Source organism: Macaca mulatta, chromosome 8 (assembly GCF_049350105.2).
Source record: "Macaca mulatta isolate MMU2019108-1 chromosome 8, T2T-MMU8v2.0, whole genome shotgun sequence".
NCBI lineage: Eukaryota > Metazoa > Chordata > Mammalia > Primates > Cercopithecidae > Macaca > Macaca mulatta.
The window spans coordinates 41,821,208-41,844,734 of record NC_133413.1 but is presented as its reverse complement, the minus strand read 5'-3'; the positions used below and the strand labels follow the sequence as shown (position 1 = coordinate 41,844,734).

At 34.5% G+C, this 23,527-nt stretch overlaps 1 protein-coding gene across 4 annotated transcripts in view; it reads left to right on the top strand.

The window, feature by feature from the left end:
• The window catches only part of ADAM2 (ADAM metallopeptidase domain 2), a 122,626-nt gene that overhangs the window by 57,566 nt on the left and 41,533 nt on the right, over nt 1–23,527 (top strand). For 3 of the 4 annotated variants that reach the window (XM_077943529.1, XM_077943530.1, XM_028852612.2), the window contains 4 exons: nt 7,776–7,847; nt 8,266–8,432; nt 9,507–9,588; nt 19,572–19,708. In XM_077943529.1, coding sequence (XP_077799655.1) covers nt 7,776–7,847; nt 8,266–8,432; nt 9,507–9,588; nt 19,572–19,708 — 458 coding nt within the window. The remainder of the gene's footprint in view (nt 1–7,775; nt 7,848–8,265; nt 8,433–9,506; nt 9,589–19,571; nt 19,709–23,527) is intronic. The other variant, XM_077943531.1, reaches the window with a different exon arrangement.

Below are 23,527 nucleotides of genomic sequence, written 5' to 3'. Positions count from 1 at the left end.
CAGAAAACTGAGCACCGCATGTTCTCACTCATAAGTGGGAGCTGAACATTGAGAACACAAGGACACAGAGAGTGGAACAACATATACCAGGGCCTGTTTGGGGGTGGGGGCTGAGGGGAGAGCATTTAGAGAATGAGTCAATAGGTATAGCAAACCACCATGGCACACATATACCTATGTAACAAACCTGCACATTCTGCACATGTATCCCCCCCCCCCCTTTTTTTAGAAGAAATAAAGGGAAAAAAAAGAATCTAATGAGTGTATATACTCTATTTCTGAAACAGATTCTTTTTCTCTCTATAGCTTCCCTTGTTTCTATTAAAGATAAAGAAAGACCATTTGGTTTGCAGAATAAATCTAGTCTCATTAAACTTGGCCTAATTATTATAAAAGTGCAGGAGAAACATGTGTTTCTTCATGGTACAATTTTTCATGTTTATTTACAAATCCAAATATTTTTAGCTTCTTTATACCATATAAAAACAAGATACCAAAAGTATATAAACTTTTTGAACCACAAAGTATCTGAGACAGGTACCAATGAATTTAGAAAGTTTATTTTGCCAAGGTTAAGAACATGCCTGGCCGGGCGCGGTGGCTCAAGCCTGTAATCCCAGCACTTTGGGAGGCCGAGACGGGCGGATCACGAGGTCAGGAAATCGAGACCATCCTGGGTAACACAGTGAAACCCCGTCTCTACTAAAAATACAAAAACTTAGCCGGGCGAGGTGGCAGGCGCCTGTAGTCCCAGCTACTCAGGAGGCTGAGGCAGGAGAATGGCGTGAACCCGGGAGGCGGAGCTTGCAGTGAGCTGAGATCCGGCCACTGCACTCCAGCCTGGGCGGCAGAGCGAGACTCCGTCTCAAAAAAAAAAAAAAAAAAAAAAAAGAACATGCCTGTAACAGCCTTAGGAGGTCCTGATGACTTGTGCCCATGGTGGTTGTGGTACAGCTTTCTTTTATGGATTTTAGGGAGACATAATACATCAGTTGATACATGTAAGATTTACATTGGTTCAATCTGGAAGGACAGTAAAAATTGAAGCAGGATCTTCCAGGTGGTAGGTATAGTTAAAAATTTTCTGATTGTTAAATGGTTGAGTGCTTTCTATCAATAGAAAGAAATGTCTGGTTTCCAACTAAGAGTTGTGGAGACCAAGGTTTCATCATGCAGATAGAGCCGCCAGGTAGCAGGCTTCAGAGAGAATAGGCTGTAAATGTTTCTTATCAGACTATGGTCTGTGTTGTTGTTAATGCTTGTTGTCTTTTCCTGAATTCCAAAAAGCAGGAGGGTATACTGAGGCATGTTTGACCCCCACCCCTCTTCCCATCATGGCCTGAACTTGTTTTTCAGGTCAATTTTGGAATGCTATGGCCAAGAGGAGGGGTCCATTCAGCTGATTGGTGGCCTTAGAATTTTATTTTGAGTTTACAGCTTAAACATATGTTAAGAAATTAATGTTTCACCATTTACTTTATTTGAAAATGATCTAGATAGTCCATAATTATCTATTCTTCAACTTAACTTAGCAAAACTTTAAAAGTGTAAATTACCAAAGATATTTAGGAATCTATTTTTTTTAGTAGATAAAGTATAACACAAAACAAAGATATTCATCATTGAATTATTTTTCTTGTTTATGAATTGCATAATACAGAGATAACATGAGCTTATTATATTAGGAAACCTAGGTAGAACATGCCGACAACTCCAAAGACTTGTCTATTTTAAATAAACCAGCACGGTTTAGCTAACTTTTCATTCATTGAAGTTATCCACAAACAAGTGAACATGAAAAGCATTTGAGTTCATTCCCATATTTCTAGCAGTTTTAGAAATATTTCATTTATATAAACACTTATTTTCTTCAAGTTAATTAAATAGAGATCCTTAGCATATATTCATGTTGGCAATACCATTTGAAGATAGAAAAATACCCTGTATATATTACATACAAACATACATATATATTACAAGGCATACATCAACATACACAGAAGCAGATCCTGCAGTATTTAGTTTAAAATTTTAGCCATGTGCCTGATGCAGTGACACACGAAACTCACTAGTTCATAAAAGCACATGCAAATCTGGATCAGAATTATATTTCTAGCTAATGGAACAAGATTATTCACCCAGATGGCTAAGACAGACTTTTAAGATTTTTTATTTGCCACTTTTCCAATTGTCCCCGCCCTCTTCCTTTTTAGACAACAAATCTTCCAAATTTCCATTTCACTTCTGTATCAAACTATTTCTCTGACGAGGCTATTTCTACCCATTGTTGGACATTATGAGCTATATAGACTTTCCTTAGTCTGAGGAAATGTGACTTGGCAGACTTATGTCCCTCAAATAGAAATTCACTAGTTTGCAACCTATCAATCCTTATATTTTTATGTTCTCTCAATCAAATTGTAGCCCGAGTGAGGGCTTTACCAATAGATTTTGGCACCACAGCACATGAGACTCCCATATCAAGGAGTCGGGAAACTTCTTTTGCCCTGACCCTTTTACCTACTCTTATGCAAAAGACTTTGAGTCCCTACCAGTGAGTTGAACCAAAGGACCCTTGTCCTTTTGTCAGTCTTTATCTTGATTAACCTACCTGACCTTTGCCTCAAGTGGTTACAAGTCAGGTTTCTCATTGTAATCTCTGCCTTCTAGCTTGAAAAATTCTCCCAATGGATAAATAGGGCAGACTTGTTTAACACTCTTTAATGTTAGGGAAGTTGCCAAGGTGTCCCTTTGGTCCATCCATCCCTTGATAATGTTACATTAAGACTTTTGTTTTGTTTTAACCCAATTAATGTCCATTTTATTCATTCCTTTTCTTAATAACCATCTACAGATGGCTACCCTCATTTTGCATTTCTTTTTGTTGTTGTTGTTGTTTTGAGACAGAGTCTCGCTCTGTCGCCCAGGCTGCGGTGCGGTGGCGGCGATCTCCACTCACTGCAAGCTCCGCCTCCCGGGTTCACGCCATTCTCCTGCCTCAGCCTCCCGTGTAGCTGGGACTACAGGCGCCCGCCACCGCGCCCGGCTAATTTTTGTATTTTTAGTAGAGACGGGGTTTCACCGTGTTAGTCAGGATGGTCTCGATCTCCTGACCTCGTGATCCGCCCGTCTCGGCCTCCCAAAGTGCTGGGATTACAGGCGTGAGCCACCGCGCCTGGCCTCATTTTGCATTTCTAAAGGAATGGCATTTAAGTATGATAAGGTAAAGAATTGACATTTAAAAGGCACAGAATGCAGACTTCAGACCTAAATACTATCATTTGCTGAAATAAATAAGGGTGGGGGTAAAAGTCTATTAAGACAACATGATTGTGAAAAGCATCTTAAACATAAATACAAGGCTTGCTATGTAGATTTAAGCCAATGCCTTTTCTCTAATGTAAGAGTTTGTATAATTTTAGTCCTGGCGCATGGAGGGAGGATTCCCTAGGCATGGAGATTTGATGCAACTTTTTCTTATGAAAAGGTCTCAAAATAACTGACTAGAGTTAGTCATTGTGCCATAAAGGCATATTTTGGTTGTATCAGTGTCTTCCCAACACAGTTTGTGTTTTTTAACTAGATTACTGAATTCAGAGTTAAACCTATTAACACGGAGGGCAGAAAAAGCATTTTCTGTGTCTGGACTCAACATGCATAGACCAGAATGTTTTAAAAATAGTGCTTTTAATCTTACCTTATAGTCAGAGCCTGGTTCATTCTTTTTCTATTTATAAAATTGACTTGCAGTCCTTTCACGACTGTTTTTTTTTTTTTTTTTTTTTTTTGAGAAAATACTTTGGGGATGGTTTCTTGGGATTTTCTAGAACAGCGATGCCTTTAACCACTGCTCTGAGCTCAAGATCTTGACCAAGATATAAAGGTGCTTAAAGAAGCACGTCTGATTGATTTGAAGGCCTAACTTTACAAGGCATTTATCTACCTTTATTTTGTTCCTTGAGGAGGGAAGCCAACTAAGTGAAAAGGTTAGTAGGCAGAGGAGGAAAGAGAGGGACAATAGGGGTTTCAACAGTCTTACAGTCTTTTGTAATGAATATTTTAGTGAAGTTGTTTTAGAATCCTGAGGTCTTATAGAAACTACTTCATATCAATGAAAATAGATGTACCATTCTCTATGCCTAATTTGGGAGTGCTTATTTTCATGTGCACCTCTTAGATGGATGATTTTGTGCAATTGTAGTATTCTTCATAAAAGCCATTGCAATTCTAAATTATCTTTAGTAAGGTCTTGCCATTTTTTTTTTTTTGGAAGATATTTACAGCTTCCAGGAACATACATTTTGAGCATAAGAGAAGCAGGTATACCAGAAGATAGAGTACTGGATGCTTTAGAATGTAAAGATTCCATTCTTGTATTGTGTCTTGGGTTTCTTGGAGTGGAGAAAAAAAAGCCCAAGATGATAGTGCTACACTGTTGGGTTGTATGATATTTTATAGTATTCTTCACTGAATGGAAATTTTTCTTGAAGCTGGCAAGTGGCAAGTACACTAGTGTCAAGCTAACCCATTCTGTCACCAACTTATCCTAACACAGGAATCTTAGTTTTAGGTGGCAGGCACTTTAACAGCTTTTAAGTGTTTGATCCATGCTCATCAGTCAAGTTGTGGCTCATCTCTGAGATTCCTTTGACCAATCTAGTCAATGATTTTCCTCACCTTTGCATATAAGACAAGAAACAAGAAGGAGAGAAACAAAATCCCTGTGAATGTGGCAGCAGCTATCCTTTACCTCTAAAGCTGCAGCCCTTTTCTGTCTGATGGATCACCACAAAACACCCAAAGGTCATATGCTTTGCTACAGCACAAAAGGACCTTGAACTGGAAAGCCAAAAGTATCAGGGAACTCAACTAAGAGAGTAGAGCTGAAATTCAAGAGGAACTTACTGACAAATTCTGGGTTTGGTGAGGAAGACAGAGAAGTCTAAAGGAGCCAGCAGTCACCTCACTTGCATACCTCATGGGTTACAGGGATAGCCACAAGGCTCCTTCAGATACTATCTTCAAAGACTGTCAAAGAGCAGAATCCTAACAAGCTGAGTTTCAAAGATCTAACTGATTTTAAATATAATTTGTGAACCAGGCAGCACCCAGTAGACATAAGCTGTGTTAGGTAAATTTATCAGAAATGAGGAAACAGCAATAGTCCAAAAACAGATTTGTTAGCATCAGGCTACATTCTTTATATGGGTTAAAGCAGAGAGGACTTTCTTATTATGCTAACTTAGGTTAACTGGGCCCCTTTTGATTGGTTACTGAGAATGTTCTGTTTTTTTGAAAACTGGCCTGCTTGGCTATTATCTCTCCCCTGATTCTTGAAAGGTCAGATATTTCAAGTAAACAATTTAAGTTTTAGTTTATTGACATGAGACTTTAGCATAAGTCACCCCATTTGAGGCCTTACATCCTTTTCTTTTTAAAAAAATTGTAACTGTTATAATTATATTTCAATATTTAGTTGTTAAAATCAAAGTTGAAAACTGTTTAGATGCATGGGATTTTCAAGTGGGGAGAACTCTGCTCTTTCTTTGGGTAAACTCTATATATTCATGTTTTTGTTGTGGGGGAAAAGCACTATTAATAAAATATGTGGTTGGAGTGTTAATTGGGGACATTAAAATATTGCATTTAATCTCTCTCTTTTCAGGAGTTGTTCCCTTTCAAAAGGCCCTTTACTATAACCTACTTACAGTGGAGAGATGTACCACTGATCTCCTTGAAAAGAGGAGAAGATTTGGAAGTTCTAACTCCTTTTTTTGATGTTGTTTTTAAAAAGCTTTATTGAAATGTAATTTACATTTTATGATGTTAAACCATTTGAAATGTAAAATTCCATGGTTTTTAGTATATTTACAGATTTGTGCAAACAATAATAACAATAATCTAATTTTAGAATATTCATCACCTTACAAAAAGACTTTGTATCCATTAGCGATTACTCCCAATCCCTCTGCCTCTACTTTCCTGTACCATAGGCCAAGCAATCACTAATTTATTTTCTGACTGTACAGATTTTTCTATTTTGCACATTTCATTTAAATGGTATCATACAATATGTAATGATTTATGACTTTATTTTTTCATTTACCTTAGTGATTTTTAAGTTTATACATGTTATGGCATAGATTAGTACTGTATTTCTTCTTACTGTAAAATATTATCCTATTGTATCACAATTTGATTACCTATTCATTAGCTGATGGACATTTCACTTTTTCCACTTTTAAGCTATTATGAATAACATTGCTGTAAACATTTGTGTACAAGTTTTTGTGTGGCCATGCATTTTAATTCATATTGGGTAGGTGTGAAGAATGAGAACTGCAAATTGTTGGATTATAAGATAACTCCATTTCACGTTTGACAAACTGTCTTCAAAAATGAGTGCTCCATTGTATATTTCCATCAGTATGCACAAGAATTCCAATTTCTTCACATCCTCACCAACACTTGTTATTGTGTGTCTTTTGAATTACAGTGATTCTAATGGATGTGAATTTGTTTCTCATTGTGGTTTTGGTTTACATTTCCCTAATATGCAATGAAGTTGAGAATATTTGCATTTGTGTATTATTCATTTGCATATCTTATTTGGAGATATGTCTATTCATATTATTTGCACATGTTTTAATTAGGTTGCCTTTTTGTTGTTTAGTTGTAAGTGTTCTTTATATATTCTATATACTAGATCTTTATGGGATATAATATTTTGCAAATATTTTTACTATGTCTGAAGGTTGTCTTTTTGTTTTCTTGATGGTGTCATTTGAAGCATAAAGTTTTTAATTTTGAAAACTTAATATTTCTCCATTTGATTTTCTTGGATTCTTCTTCAAATATTAATTGACTATAAATGTTAGAATCTATTTATGGGCACTCAATTTCACTGATCTGTAAATCTAACAAAAGGTCAGTAACAAACTGCCTTGGTTACTGTAGTTTATAGTTAGTTTTGAAATTGAGATATGTGGGTCCTCCAACTCTGTTCTTATTTAAAATTGTTATGGACATTCTGAATCATTTTCATTTTTCTACACTCTATTTCTGGATCATGTTTCATGTGCACTTAAAAAGAATGCATATTTTGCTGTTTTATAGTGAAATGTACTATAGATATTTATTGCCTTATAATTTTGTTATAGTCTTCAATATCTCTGTTGATTTTTGGCCCAGGTATTCTATTATCGAAAGCTGTTTACTTAAGTCTTTAAATATGACTGTTGAATTTTCTATTTCTCCCTTCAATTCTGTTGTTTATTACTTTGTGTAATTCTCTGGCTCTGTTTTTGGATGTATACATGTTTATAACTTTTATATCTTCCTGATATAAATCCTAGCTCTCTTATTATTGCTGTTTGTATGGTATATCTTTTAAGTTCCTTTACTTTTACGTGAATTGTATCTTCAAAAATGTGCTATGTCTCCTATAAACACATCTAAACATTACAGTTTAGAGCTGAAACTTTCTTTTAATAATTATTATAATTATTTTATTGATAGTAGAATTATACCTTTTTTTTATAATGTTTACAATTTTTAAATTTCTATGGAAAAAATATAAATTCCAATTCATATTTTTCAGTTTTTTTACTGAGCATATAACATATCATTTGTATAAGAAAATAATGTCTAAAACTAACATGTTTGTAATTTAAATAATTTCTTACTTCACCAAACTGAATTTTAAATGAAACAATAACAATCATTAAACGTTAAACAATATATATTCATATCTAAAAGATAATTATGTTTTACAGTATAATCATATGGGGTCTGGTACAACTGTTGTCACTCAAAAGATTTTCCAGTTGATTGGATTGACGAATGCTGTAAGTGTTTGCTTCTTAGTACTTTCGCACTTCTTGTGTTACTAAAACAATTTCTATACCTCCTTATGACACTACGTGAATCCGCATGTTGTGTAGTGTCAGGGAAATTAAGTTTTATTTTAAATTCTACTTATCTGAAGTAGGAATAATAATAATTGTATGCACCTAATTTGGTTACTGTAAGACTTAAATTACATAAAGCAGAGGGTATGGGGCTTCCTTAAATGCAAGCATTATAAAATCTCAAGTATTACTTTTATTATTAGTAACATTTTAAACTTACTAATATACTTTAAAAGATCAAATGCAGGCTTACAGTTTAGTTGCTTAATATTTGTCATAAATTTGTTTTCAAACATATATATCTAATTTTTAAAAACTGTGACGTTCAAACATATTTTTGTGTTTTCTATTTTAGATTTTTGTTTCACTTAATATTACAGTTATTCTGTCTTCATTGGAGCTTTGGATAGATGAAAATAAAATTGCAACCACTGGAGATGCTAAAGAGTTATTACACACATTTTTAAGATGGAAAAGATCTTATCTTGTTTTACGTCCTCATGATGTGGCATTTTTACTTGTGTAAGCATATCTTGACATTATATAAAGTTTACCTGAAGAAAATATAAGCAATTTGACCCAGTATCTGACAGTTGATAAATGTATATTTAAAAATCTATTTTTTTCTTACATACACCATTTAAATATTTTTCACAACATGGTATTTATAACAGAATTACAGATATCAATGTGTTTATTGCTTTGAAGTTAAAACTCACTTGTCAATCTTGTTCCCATATTACTTCTTTCCCAAGAGTGTATACCACCTTCTTGAATATCTCACACAATGCATAAAATTTTCACAATATCTATTCAGAGAAACATCTGAATTCTATCAATACAGTAATTCAGCCTTCTTGTTATGATTTGTTGTTATAAATTAAAAAGTAAGCAAAGAAATTGAAACACTATGTTTTAATATCTCTAATATGTCTGCCTTGTGCTTAAGGTTTTAGTACATTAAACTTCCTATTTAATAGACTCTGTTTTTCTTTTATCAATACTCAGAAGATATATATATGTGCGTATATAGGTATATCTATCTATCTATCTATCTATCTATCTATCTATCTATCTATCTATATAGAGAGAGAGAGAGAGACAGAGAGAGAGTTTTAAAGATTATACATGGAGTTTTAAACATTTTACTTTTTATCTTCTGTCCCCTAAATATAACATGTCTTTTTCATGTCTCTGGAAGGCTAATTTTTGTCTGAATAACTAGAGACTTTTGTCCATAGAGTGATTCTGCTCATTAACCAGTTGCATTACTTTAGCTTTTTACTTTTAAGGAGTTTTATTTATTTTTATTATTTTTTGTTTTTTCCTTCAGTTTTTCTGTTTTAGTTTTTAAAAATCTACATAAATCTTTGTTATGTTACAGAAATCCATATGAAAATACACTTTTCATTATTTGTTCTTAAAATCTATTTTATTGTTTTTAAAAGAAGTAGAAAGATTTAGTCACATCTTACGCTATGCTACATTAATGTTAGATAGAAATATTAATGATATCATAAATGTAAAATTTGTCTTATAAAAATTCATATTAATTTTTACAAAATTATGTGATTATGATCCCTTTTTAAACTTAAGTTACAGAGAAAAGTCAAATTATGTTGGTGCCACCTTTCAAGGGAAGATGTGTGATGCAAACTATGCAGGAGGTGTTCTTCTGGTATGGTATGGTTATGTATAGAAAGTATGCTTGGGAGGCCGAGGCGGGCAGATCACCAGGTGAGGAGATGGAGACCATCCTGGCTAAGACAGTGAAACCCCTTCTCTACTAAAAAATAAAAAATAAAAATTAGCCAGGCGTGGTGGCGGGCGCCTGTAGTCCCAGCTACTCCGGAGGCTGAGGCAGGAGAATGGAGTGAACCCGGGAGGCGGAGCTTGCAGCGAGCCGAGATCACGCCACTGCACTCCAGCCTGGGCGACAGAGCGAGACTCTGTCTCAAAAAAAAAAAAAAAAAAAAAAAAAAAGGAAAGAAAGAAAGTATGCTACATAAATTAGTATACAGTTATGCATTTTCATAGTTAACTTTTATGTATATTAAAATTTGCATTGTTTTAAGTGTCTTTGTCACTGTTGCTGATAGAAATGTTTAAACTATAAGAAGTGCTCATTGAATTCACTACATATAAAAATTTTTCAATTTCCTATCATGAGTTCAAGATATCCTTTCTAGAAAGTTAAGGTAGTGAACTAGTTTACTTTTACTGTAAAGTGCTCTTCAAGTTTTCATAATCTTAATATTTAATAATTAACTTTGGCTAAAACTTAGATTTTGTATGTTTTCCTAATTATATAGCGAACATAATTATGAACCAGATTTAAATAAAACATTTGAAAGTATCAGTCGCCCTAAAATGCTTCATAGGGTATAAGTAAAGAATAAAGCAGAACCAAATGTCCTAATTGACATTAATTATCTTAGAGAATGTTAGTGTATTCAAAACTGATATTTTTTGCTGTTATTTCATAATACTATCACTATTCTGACAAACAGAACTTGCCTTTTTGTTGTGTGAGTGTACAATATCTACTGGAGTTTCACAGAGGCAATGAACAAATGAAGTGAAGCTAAGTGACGCAATAAAGAGATGAATCAATTAAATGGAGATAAAATTAATTTCAACTTCTATTTTAGATTTAGGGCATACATGTACAAATTTGTTACCTGGGTATATTGCAAGATGCTAAGGTTTCATATATGATTGATTCTATCACCCAGGTACCAAGCATAGTACCCACTAGTTAGTTTTTCAACCCTCCCTCCAACCCCAGGTAGTTCCTGGTTTCTAGTGTTACTATCTTCATGTCTAAGTGGACCCAATGTTTAACTCCCACTTATGAGTGAGAACAGGCAGTATTTGGTTTTCTGTTCCTACGTTAATTCACTTAAAATAATAGTCTCTAGCTGCATCCATGTTGCTGCAAAGGATATGATTTTTTTTTACGGCTGCATAGTATTCCATAGTTTATATGTACTACATTTTCTTTATCCAATCCACCATTTATGGACACTTAGGTTGATTCCATGTCTTCGTTATTGTAAATAAAGCTGTGATAAACATGTAAGTGCCAGTGACTTTTTGGTAGAATGATTTTATTTTCTTTTTTTCTGTCTTTTTTTTACTTTATTATTTTGAGACAGAGTCTCTCTCTGTCACCCAGGCTGGAGTACAATAGTACTATCTCAGTTCACTGCAACCTCCACCTCCCCAGGTTCAAGCAATTCTCCAGCCTGTCTCCCAAGTAGCTAGGATTACAGGCACTCACCACCAAGCCCAGCTAATTTTCGTGTTTTTAGTAGAGACGGGGTTTCGCCACGTTGGCTAGGCTGGTCTCGAACTCCTGACCTCAGGTGATCCACCCGCCTTGGAGTCCCAAAGTGCTGGGATTGATTTATTTTCTTTTGTATATATACCCAGTAGTAGTATTGCTGGACTGAATGGTAGTTCTGTTTTAAGTTATTTGAGAACTCTCCAAACTGCTTTCCACAGTTTCTGAACTAATTCCAGTTCCCCCTAACAGTATATAAGCAGTCCGTTTTCTTCATAGCCTCATCAGCGTCTGTTGTTTTTATATTGTAATAAGAACCATTCTGACTGGTGTGAGATGGTGTTTCATTGAGTTTTGATTTGCATTTCTGTAATGATTAGCTGCTTAACCATACAGAAGAATAAAACTAGATGCCTTCCTTTCACTATATACAAAAATTAACTCAAGATGGATTAAATATTTAAATGTAACTCCTCAGACCACAAGGATTCTAGAAGAAGACCTAGGAACCACCATTCTGGACTTTGGCCTTGCCAAATAAAATATGACTAAGCCCTCAAAAACAATTGCAACAAAAGCAAAAATTTACAAGTGAGATGTAATTAAACAAAAGAGCTTCTGCACAACAAGAAATATCAACAGAGTAAACAGACAGCCTACAGAAAGGGAGAAAACATGCACAAATTTTGTATCTGACAAAGGCCTAATATCAAGAATCTATAAGGTAGTGAAACAATTGAACAAGCAAAAAACGAATAACCCCATTAAAAAATGAACAAAAGACATGAACAGACACTTCTCAAAAGAAGACATACAAGTGGCCAACAACATATGAAGAAAATGCTCCAACAAAAATTGATCTTCAATATTTATAAACAAGTTTGGAGAATGTGGCTTATACTTATGGTCAAGTGAGTCATCTGGTCTCAAATGCTGGAATTTGACTTGTTTATTTCATCACATGCCATAGTAAGAAATCATAAGACTCTCCCATGGAGAGTGTAAGGCCTTCATTGATTAACAAAGAGGAGAGCAGAACTGATTTTCTCTACAGGGCAGGATTCCAGCATGGGCAACATAGTAAGAACTCATTTCTGCAATAATTTTTAAAAATACAAATATTAGCCAGGCATGGTGGAAGGCCCCTATAGTCTGAGCTGAGGTAGGAAAATCACTTGAGCCTAGGAGTTCAAGGCTACAGGGAACTAGGATTTCACCACTGCACTCCAGCCTGGGCAACAGAGCAAGACCCCGTCTCAAAAATAACAACAAAATTTTTAAATTAAAGACAGGCTAGCTACCAGGAAGAAGAAAATGCCATAGTTTACTGGACAGTTTATGCCTCATGGGCAGAGAAGAATGGTCTCTTTAGTGACGACAATTGGAAGAAAGCTTTTCCAGTATTCTTTCTTATTCTCCACAGTTATTTTGCCTACCCATTTCACTGGAAAAATCAGCTATAGCCAATGTCCACAGAAGTGAGATGTTGAAGAAAATAGTTGAAGTTCTGCCTTTTGATGTTTAAATTCCCACCACCCTTTCTACCCAATCCTGCAGGGCTATAGATTGCAATTTAGAGTCTGTATACTTCTGATGCTGCTCCTTCCTAAAAGTTTGTATGTGAAACCACAACACAACTGGTTTTTGGTTGAGTACAAACAAGAAAGAATAATCAGCATATGATTTTTCACTTAAATTTTTTTTTTTTTCTTTTTTTTGAGACAGATCTCGCTTCTGTTGCTCAGGCTGGAGTGCAGTGGTGCGATCTCAGCTCACTGCAACCTCTGCCTCCCGGGTTCAAGCGATTCTCCTGCCTCAGCCTCCTGAGTAGCTGGGACTACAGGTGCCCGGCACCATGCCTGGCTAATTTTTTGTATTTTTAGTAGAGACGGGGTTTCACCATGTTAGCCAGGATGGTCTCGATCTCCTGACCTTGTGATCCGCCCACCGCGGCCTCCCAAAGTGCTGGGATTACAGGCATGAGCCACTGTGCCTGAACTTAAAATATTTAATTGACAAACATCATATATATTCAAGGGGTACAATTAGACAATTATGTATCTTTAGATATAGTCATGTTAGGGGTCACTGTTTCAATATATGAATTTGGAGTGGGAGGGACACAATTTAGTCCATAGCAGTAGTCTTAAATCAGGATGTTCTAGAAGAAATAAAGAGGAATATGTAATTATGATAAACTTTTGAAGGGGAAGATAGCAATCATAATGTTGTATGCATCTAATTACATTGCTTCAAAATATATACAGCAAATGTGAGAGAATAAAGGAAAAAGAGATCCATAATCGTATTTAAGAATGGAAAAAAACAACCTACCTCAGCAACGTAATTTTTCATTTCATCAAAGTATATATTTCTAAAATATTATACCAAAGAGCAACATAATACTAATATAGAGTATTTACCAAAACAAATAATATGGTGAGAAATAAGGCAGTATCAGTAAATTTTAAATGATTGAAATCTTACAGAGAAAAGTGTCTGACAATTGTGGATTTAAATGAGAATCAAATAATAGAAAAATCACTTAAAAATCTCAAAAGATTGGCAAATAAAATAATGAGATAACTCATTTTGAGCTAAGTGGCATTAAAAATATAGCATATCTAAACTTATGGGATCCCAAAAAGGCAGAACTGAGAGGTAATGCATTTATAGCTTTAATGTATAAATAAAAATAAAGTTAGTTTGAATGTAGATGATCTAACTCCACCTCCAAAAAGCATATAGATGGTGAGTTAAGCTAAGAGACGCTAGAAAGTAGGAAATAAGTTTTAAGGATAATATTGGCTATCAATGAAATGCAAAATATAATGAAGAAAATCATCAAAGATCAAACTAATATTTTTGATATGTACAATGTATAACAACCTACCAAAACAGGTATCTTATTTCAAAAAAACTGAAAAAACAAATTATCCAAATATTAGTTGAATAAAGGGACACGTATTGTACATATAAGATGGCATATCCTCAACCAATTAATGGCAATAAATATGGATAAAATTTTATGAATAATAAATTTTCTCAAGTAAATAGAAAAGTAAATCTGAATCACCATTGAACCATTGGCATAGTTGAGTCTATAATTAAAACACTTTCCTCCAAAACAAACAAAAATTCTAGACCCACATGATTTCCATAAAATTGGCTCCAAAATATTTAATGCTTGTAATAAGTTACTTTAGATAATACAAAAGGAGGGGCTAATTCTCACCTTGTTTTATGATTTGAGATTTATGTTAACAAAAAGAATTCTGCAATATATCAAAATGGATGACATGGTGAACACATAGAAATTATTCTAGGAATACAAGATGAATTTTATATTTGAAAATCAATCATTATAATCTACTTTATTAAAAAATATATACAGAAAGATACATTTGTTAAATTTAGAACCTACTCATGACAAAAAAAGAAAGATTGAATACTCCCAACAAACTTAATGTAAAAAGAGACACCTTCAAGAAATGTTTGCCCATTCTAAGATCATGAAGCTATTCTATCCTCTAACACGAGCCTGATTGATTTGCCTTTCAATTGTAGATGTATAACCCACATTAAAGAAATGTGTTTGGTGTAAAATGGGGGACAGAATCAGTTACCTCACATTGGATAGGTAATTGCTTCATAACAATTTATTTAAAAGATTAGTTTTCCTCCAAAGAAATACAGTTGTGCCTTTGTTATAGAGATCAACTTGCCATATTGCTGGCCTCTTTCTGGAATCTTTTTATGACCATTGGTGTTTTGTATGTCCTTTCACCAACACCATGTTGTCATAATGACTCTACCTTAATAGTGAAACATCGAAAATGGTAGTGTAAACCCTACTAGTCTGTTATTCTTCAAGACTGTTTCAGGTATTCCAAGTCCTCTGCATTTCCATTTTAAAATCAGCTTGTCAATTTCAACAAAACTGAGTGTTATTGCTTTTTATGGAAACTTTAGATCAATTTCAGGGAGATTAGTATCAACAATATTGAGGCATTTTATCCTTCAAATACGTAAACATATTGTGGAATATCCATATCCTGTAGTGCACTATGCAGAAATTAAAAGAAGTACAGTTACACTCAAAATTAATGAATTTCCAAAACTATATTTTTAGAAAAACTAGCCAGAAATAAAATAATACTTAATGGTGCCATTTTTATGAAGCTAAAGTGCAAGTAAAGATAAACCACTGTAGTGAGATCAAAATAAAGATTATATTTTATGGGGAGGTAATGCCTGGAAACTTGCTGAAAAGAACCTCCTGAGTGATGAAAGTATTTTGTATCTAGTACAAAGTAGTAGTTATATAGGGTCATGTGACACACACACATGCGTACACACAAGTACACACATATGCACTTTCCCAATACATGTGTATATATGTGTTTTCACATAAGTATACATAAATTATATGTACATGAATGTGTATAATGTGTACAGAAATACACATAAATATATATACACACATTGATATGTATATGAAACTGTATCAAATCCAAAACATTTAAAAGGTATGAAAGCACCACACAAAACAAGCTTTTAAATAATTCCAAAGGACAATAATCAAAAGAGATAAAAATGTTTTAATTTCAACTGTAAAAGGCAAAGATCATTGGATTACATTTTCTCCACAAGTTTCAAACCCATTTGTAAAACCACAGGAATTTTAACCCCTAAAGGGTAAGAGACAGACCAAAAAATAACAACCATAGGTCAATTTATGTATCAATATTAATATAAAGCAGCAAAATATTCTTTAAATAGAAATCCATATGTATTTGGTTTCTATTACTTAAGATGAAACAAAATCTTAGTAGCATTATATAATGATCCTGAACATATAGTAGGTATATACTAAAAATCTACTGAAATAGAGTGCAAACAGTGAAAAGCTTTGAATATAGGCAAAAGAGATTATTGAGTGCTCTTTCAATGCTATTCTGGGCTTGACTTTCAATTGACTGGGCTGTTTGCAATTATTTGGTGGCAGAGATTAATGTGCAGATTTTTGTCTGGTAGAGATGCAAATAATTTCTCTCTGGTGGACTAGATAACCCACATATTATTTATTATTCTCTAAAACACTAATCAGTTTTGTATCTAAAACCTACAACTCTATCCTAACATGTTTATTAATATACTCCTAGATTCTCAAATGTTCTTTGATATGGTTTGGCTGTGTCCCCACCCAAATCTCATCTTGAATTGTAGCTCCTGTAATTCCCATGTGTCATGGGAGGGAACCAGTGAGAAAATTGAATCATGGGGGTGAGTCTTTCCCAAAGGGGAGATCCCATGCACACATTCTCTGGCCTGCCACCATGTAGGATGTGCCTTTACTCTTCTTTCCTCTTCCACTATGATTGTGATGCTTCCCCAGCCATGTGAAACCATGAAACTGTGAGTCCATTAAACCTCTTTTTCTTTATAAATTACCCAGTCTTGGGTGTGTCTTTACTAGCAGCATGAGAGCAGACTAATACACTCTTTGAATTGGTGTGAACATCTTACTAGTTCCTTGACTAAATAATGAGTTGAACAAAACATAACATGTGTTCATTAAAGAAAAAAAAAGGCATAGATAGAATGTTGACACATAAAATTAGAGACAAGAGTGTTTTTTTAAAAAAACTTATATGGAATGCACATTATAGAGAATACTCACATGTTATGCAAAAAAACAGTCTCAACAAATACCCACCTGTTTACAAATTTCTCAGTCTGGTGATTGGCATATAAGCAGCGTAATAAAGGCTTGTTGCTGTTATTATTTGAAAACTATGGTTCTAAACAGGTATACTCACCAAAAGAAGATTGTCTGCTTTGTTGAAATTTTTTGTCCCTAAATATACATTTTTTTTAATTCAGTGTTATATATAGTTTTGCTTTATTGTCACTTGGCTTTCAAATTAGAGATAATAATAACAAGGGTCTGTAGGAAATTCTCTTACTGCTTTCCATAGCTTTAAAAAACTTTCTATGCTAGTCTGGACTGAACTGTGTCCCCCCTGAATTCATATGTTGAAGCCTTAACCTCCAATGTGACTATATTCAGAGACAGGACCTGAAAAGAAGTAATGAAGGGTAAATAGGTCATGGTGGAGGGGGCGGGAGGTGGGGCTCTAATTCAATAGGACTGCTGTCCATAGAAGAGGAGGAAGAGACACCAGAGATAAGGCTCTCCATGTGCACATAGAGGAAAGGCCAGCAAGAAGGCACTCTAGTACAAGCCAAAAAGTTTTCAGCAGATGCCAACCAACCCTGCCAGCACCCTGATCTTAGACTTCTAGAACTGCGAAATTCCACAGAACTGCAAGGAAATAAATTTCTCTTGATTAAACCATCAAGTCTTTGGCATTTGGTTGTGGCAGGCCAAACTGATTAAGAGAAATCCAAAGCGAGATGATCACAAACAAAATGTGAAGAAATGTCATCTCAAATGTAAAACCATGTCTTTGATCCTATAATGATCAAAGACATTTGAAAGCGTCTTTGAAAGGAAATACAATAAATGGAAAGATCCAAATATATGTACTAGTAAGAATACAGGGAAGGCAAGAGCAACTGAACATGAAGGAAAAAAAGAACCCTGCTTTTATACAAATGCCTAAAGTGAAATCATTGGATGTTGTTGTCTCCATCTTAGTGAATTATAAGAGATGACAGGAAACAGGAGAAAAAGAGAAAAGTATAAAGATGCATTTATTGGTCAATAAGCCTTTTCTATAATATCTCAAAAACAAGGTGGTTTAAAATAACAGTACCAGTATTAACATACTACTACAGTATTTAGCCTTTTGAAATTTAGCTGAATCCTTCAATTTATTCCCTGTAGAATCATTCTCTCTCCTTTTCCCCCTTCTTCTCCTTCTTCTTTTCCTTCTCCTTTTCATTCCTTTATTCCTTCTCCTCCTTGTCCTTCTTCTTCTTCTTCCTAACACTGTCTCTCTGAAAGCAGATGAAACATTAAAATGTGGAAATTTGATAAATGGAGTATTTATTCATGTCATGCAAAATGTAGAGCCTTTACAGTACCTCCATGCAAGTCTTAAAGAACTTTAATTGGTACCAAGTGTTGATGGAGGGAAGGGAGTCATTTTGTCAGAGTCACAGACAGAAGGTGGACCTCCCGTCAAGGGTTCAAAGAGACATAAGCATCATTGCAATGATGTAATAAATACTTCAGTTTCATTCACATCTCGTTCTCTTCTCTCCATTAGAATTAATCAAGACAAAACTTGAGGGCAAAGCATCCCTCTGACATAATCCATTTGTGTCATCTTTTTGGGGTAGAGGGCAAGGTATAAAATGATGGAAAATTGACTTACAGAGGCAAACAGAAGAAACCAAAATGTATACCTAGAAACCTATCATGAAGTATATTCATCAAAATGTTATTAGATATGTTTGAAGGGGTAGCAGGGTATGTGAATTTTTCCCAAAATTCGTGTTATAGTGTGATCAAAATGCACTATAATAAACATCTTACTCTTACAAAAACAGAAATTATAAAGGTATTTTAGTTTTCCCAATAAAATTGAAACAATTGAAAAGTCAGAATTCTTATTATCAGTCATTATTACCATAATATTAATTAATTCGATGGGTTAACTTATGAGTTTATAAATACATGTATGAAATGGTTATATAAAATATTATCTTTGAAGAATCAACTTTTAAATTTTTAATTGTATTATGGGTACACAGTAGTTATATGTTTTTATTGGGGAGATGTGATGTTTTGGTACAGGCATACAATGTGTAATGATTAAATTAGGATAATTGGAATATCCATCGCCTCAAGCCTTTATCGTTTCTTTGTGTTAGGAGCATTCCAATTCCACTCAGATATTTCAACACATACAGTAAGTGTTGCTAACTGAAGTAACACTATTTTCCTAGAAATACTAGACCTTATTCTATTTAATTGAGTTTTTCTACCGTTAAACCATCTCAACTTTATCCCCCACTTTGTACTACCCTTCCCAGCCTCTGGTAATGACCAAATTTCATAACTTGACACTATGTTTTTCTATGCATTTATCTTTAAATATTATCTTTTGTGAATATAAATATGACTGTAATTGTTGTTAGACATAACTAACAAATTCCTGGGGCAATATTTTTTTCTTTGAGACCACCAAATGAGTCATCTATTTACATACTAGTAAAACTTCAGATTTTATTTTTCATAATTTTCTTATATTTATAATGAATTAGGCCAACATGGATGCCACTTTTGGGGATAACAGATGTCCCTATTCCATTTTATCATGTGACTCTTTAATAATTGCATTGTTCTCCAAGTAAACAAAATAATCTCCCAAAACGTGTACATCTATTTTTTTTTTTCTCAGCACCCCAGAACCATAAGTCTGGAATCTCTTGCAGTTATTTTAGCTCAATTATTGAGCCTTAGTATGGGGATCCCTTATGATGACATTAACCAATGCCAGTGCTCAGCAGCTGTCTGCATTATGAATCCAGAAGCAATGTAAGATTTCTGACTTATACTTTACATATATAGTTTAATGTAATTTTAATGTATTTAGTTGAAGAAAGTTTAAGTTGTTAAAATAAATAATAATGGCTATCAGCTGTGACCGAGGACTCCAGGACCAAAATGTGTATTCCAACGCCCATGATGCATATTTATCTCATTATCACTTGTAATCAAATGTCACACTGGCTTTCTCACATGTGATCGATCACTACATTTATCAATATGTTTACTTGTATAATTTTACAATTTGATGCATGATTTGATAAGTCAAATGCAAGCTTGAGATCACTACACGAAACATATTTATTAGTATGAACTTGTCTGCATGACTGTCCTTCACCCTGCCTTGGTTCAACCTAAAGTCTCAGCATCTGTTCATTTCAGAGATGCTGCTGTTCAGCTTTTTCTTTGTCATGAGAGAAAGTCTTCTGCAGTATTCTAATCAGGCCTTAATGATCTAGTGATTTTTTTTTTTCTGATATCAACATTATTCTTATAGTACATTATGAATTTTTGTAGAAATAGGATCAAATAGCCAGGGGATTTAAGGAAACCAGGCAGTAACTGGAGCCAGACTCTTGTCTTTCTGATGGATATTCTTGGAGGCATTCTTTGTTTCTCAGATGTGTTAAAAAATCAAGCCTCATCGCCTGCAGCAGGAAACATCTCACTGTCTTCATTCCCTCACTCCTGCTCCCTAAAATATTTGTGCTTAAGTTCTTGTCTCAGGCTCCTATTTTTGGGGGTGGCAGGGGTGGGGAACCTGTCCTAAAATAGTTACCCCAGAATGACTTTAGAAAACAAACCTTTATGAAAGGATTGTCACGGTCTGATACATGATCTGATAACAACAAGGGCACCTTTGCCAAAAGATAATGTGAAAAGTGCACTGCAGCAGGTCCAGGCTGTGGTGCAAGATGCCTTGTCTTTGGTTCTTGTGATTATTTCAATACAATGATACTAAGGATATTCCTGGTAGATTACATACATGTGGAATCTCTGGCAAGTATCAGTAGGAGATTTGCAGTGCAGACCTATAGTTCTGCTATAGCTTCCGATGGGCTACTGGGCTCTTGTAGCCTTGAGCATGCATCCAGGAAATAGTAAGTTGCTATGTTATTGAAGTTCACTATGTTTATCATAAATGGGGTGTTTTAGAGCCACAAAAAATATGTATAAGCTTAATCTATCTGATGACCAAAATGGTAAATCTGGGAGCTGGCTAGAGGAGGTCCAGATAGTACAAGTAAATAAGGGAACAGGGATCCCAGATTCTCATGTCACCTACATCTATTTCACCAATATTTCTCAGTCACTACACACTAATAGCCTCGTAGGGATTTTCTAAAACTGATTGATGGAGGGAAAAAACAAACCTACCTCAGTCTATTTTCAATATGTTAGTTGAAGTGTTTTTTAAAAATCAGTTTCATATAGAATCCTATTAGATTTAGACCTAAAGACTGTGAGGATGGTAAATGTCCCCATGCCCCATGGGCATATTTGCAAACAATATGTCGGATTTTCCACCTTGTATGAGAGAAGTGTCGGAGATTGGAATCTACACAGATTCCTATGTTGTGGCAAATAACTTGAATACTTGGTCAATGATCTAGATGCTGTAAAACTGGACATTTAAAGACAAGAAAGTGTGGGGAAGAAGTATGTGGATTTATTTAGAATGGGCACAACACATTCAGATGTTTATTTTCAAGTTCCACCAGAAAAGTGTTTACTTCAAAAGAAGCATTCAAGGACCGGGTTTTTGACATCTATGATGGTCAGCCAGCCTTTTTCCTAGCACACCCTAAAAGAAGTCTTAAAATGAAAGGCATGCACTCCTTCCCTAGGAGCAAACTTCAGCCACCTTAGTGAAACACCAGATTCCTGACCAACTAGGGGAAATTTTGTAAGTATTCTGTACATTTTTCTGTGGGCCCAGCAGAAAGAAGTCATTATTGCCATCTCAATAATACATGCTGACATTGACTTTTCCTCCTCCTCTCTTTCTTCATCCTTACACCCTTATTCCTGCTTCCTAGAATCACCTCCCACATAAAATTCCTACAGTCAAGTTCATGCTTTAGAGTGTTTTCTCATGGCCAATCCAAACAAACACAGATGACATTTATATCGTTTGTATTAATAATGTTGAGTATTATTTATTAAACTTTTATTTATCTCAACCACAATATAGTTGTTTACAATGATGATAATGATATATTGCTCATCATGTTGATTATAATGACTGCAATAGTTGTGATGGTAAAAAAAAATGATGGGAAGGATAAGAAAATCACAAATATAAGAAATTCTTTGGGCTCTCCACATCCTCATGCATAATGTCAAAGTATTCTCTGTTCAATTTTGAAACAGGTAATTTTGTTAGGATGCCTGATGAGTTATTCCCATCATGGTTGGAGCCCATTCCTTAGTTTTTTATTTTCCTTTGGAAATAGATTTCTTATTTTTTTCTAATTGCACCATGTTTATAAGACTATGAAATTTGCAATTGTTTGTGACAAGTATATAGAAATGATTTTGATTAACTTTTATTGAGCTTGTATCCTGAAGCTTTGCTACACTAACATATTCATTCTGGACCTTCTAATTTAGTCTCATGAGAATTGTATTCATATGTAATTATATATTATAAATACATCTTCCTTTTTGATCTTTATATTTTTAAAACGTCTGTATCTTGCCTTATTGCAGTGCTTTGGGCCTCGAGTATTATTTAAAACTGAAGTTTGATGTGTGGCTGTCTTTGCTTCACTCTGATTTAAGGGCAAGACTTGTAACTTTTCACCAATAAATACATTAACTGAAGGTTTTACAGAGAGACTTGTAATCAGATTGAGAAAGCTTTGTAATCCTCATTTATCAGAGTTTTCATTATGAATATATTTTATCAAATATTGAGATGCTCATGTGTTTCTTCTACTTTATTCTGTTGATACACTGAAATGTATTTTATTCATTTTTAGTTGTTTAAATAATCTTGCTTTTCTGGGATAAACTGCATCAAGGAATGATGAATTATCCTTTTAATGTATTGATCCTTTGTGTAGATGCATTTCCCCCCTAATATTGGCAAAGTTTATTTGCCTGTATATTAATGAGTGACACAGATCTTTAGTAGTAATTCTCTTGCAATTCCTTTGACTGGTTTTAATATCACAGTTACATTGGTTTCACATAACTTTCTAAAAGAGATTTTGTACTATTGGTATTATTTCTTTCTAAATTGTTTTATAGCATGTATCATTGGAGCTGTCTGGACCTGGATAACTCTTTTTGGAAAGGTGTTTAACTGGTCATTTTTGAGATATTGGGCTATTTAGATTTTGGTTAGTTTTCTTCTTCTTTTTATTATTATTATTATTATTATACTTTAAGTTCTAGGGTATATGTGCATAACATGCAGGTTTGTTACATATGTATACATGTGCCATGATGGTGTGCTGCACCCATCAACTCGTCAGCACCCATCAACTCGTCATTTACATCAGGTATAACTCCCAATGCAATCCCTTCCCCCTCTCCCCACCCCATGATAGGCCCCGGTGTGTGATGTTCCCCTTCCTGAGTCCAGGTGATCTCATTGTTCAGTTCCCACCTATGAGTGAGAACATGCGGTGTTTGGTTTTCTGTTCTTCGATAGTTTGCTGAGAATGATGGTTTCCAGCTGCATCCATGTCCCTACAAAGGACACAAACTCATCCTTTTTGATGGCTGCATAGTATTCCATGGTGTATATGTGCCACATTTTCTTAATCCAGTCTGTCACTGATGGATATTTGGGTTGAT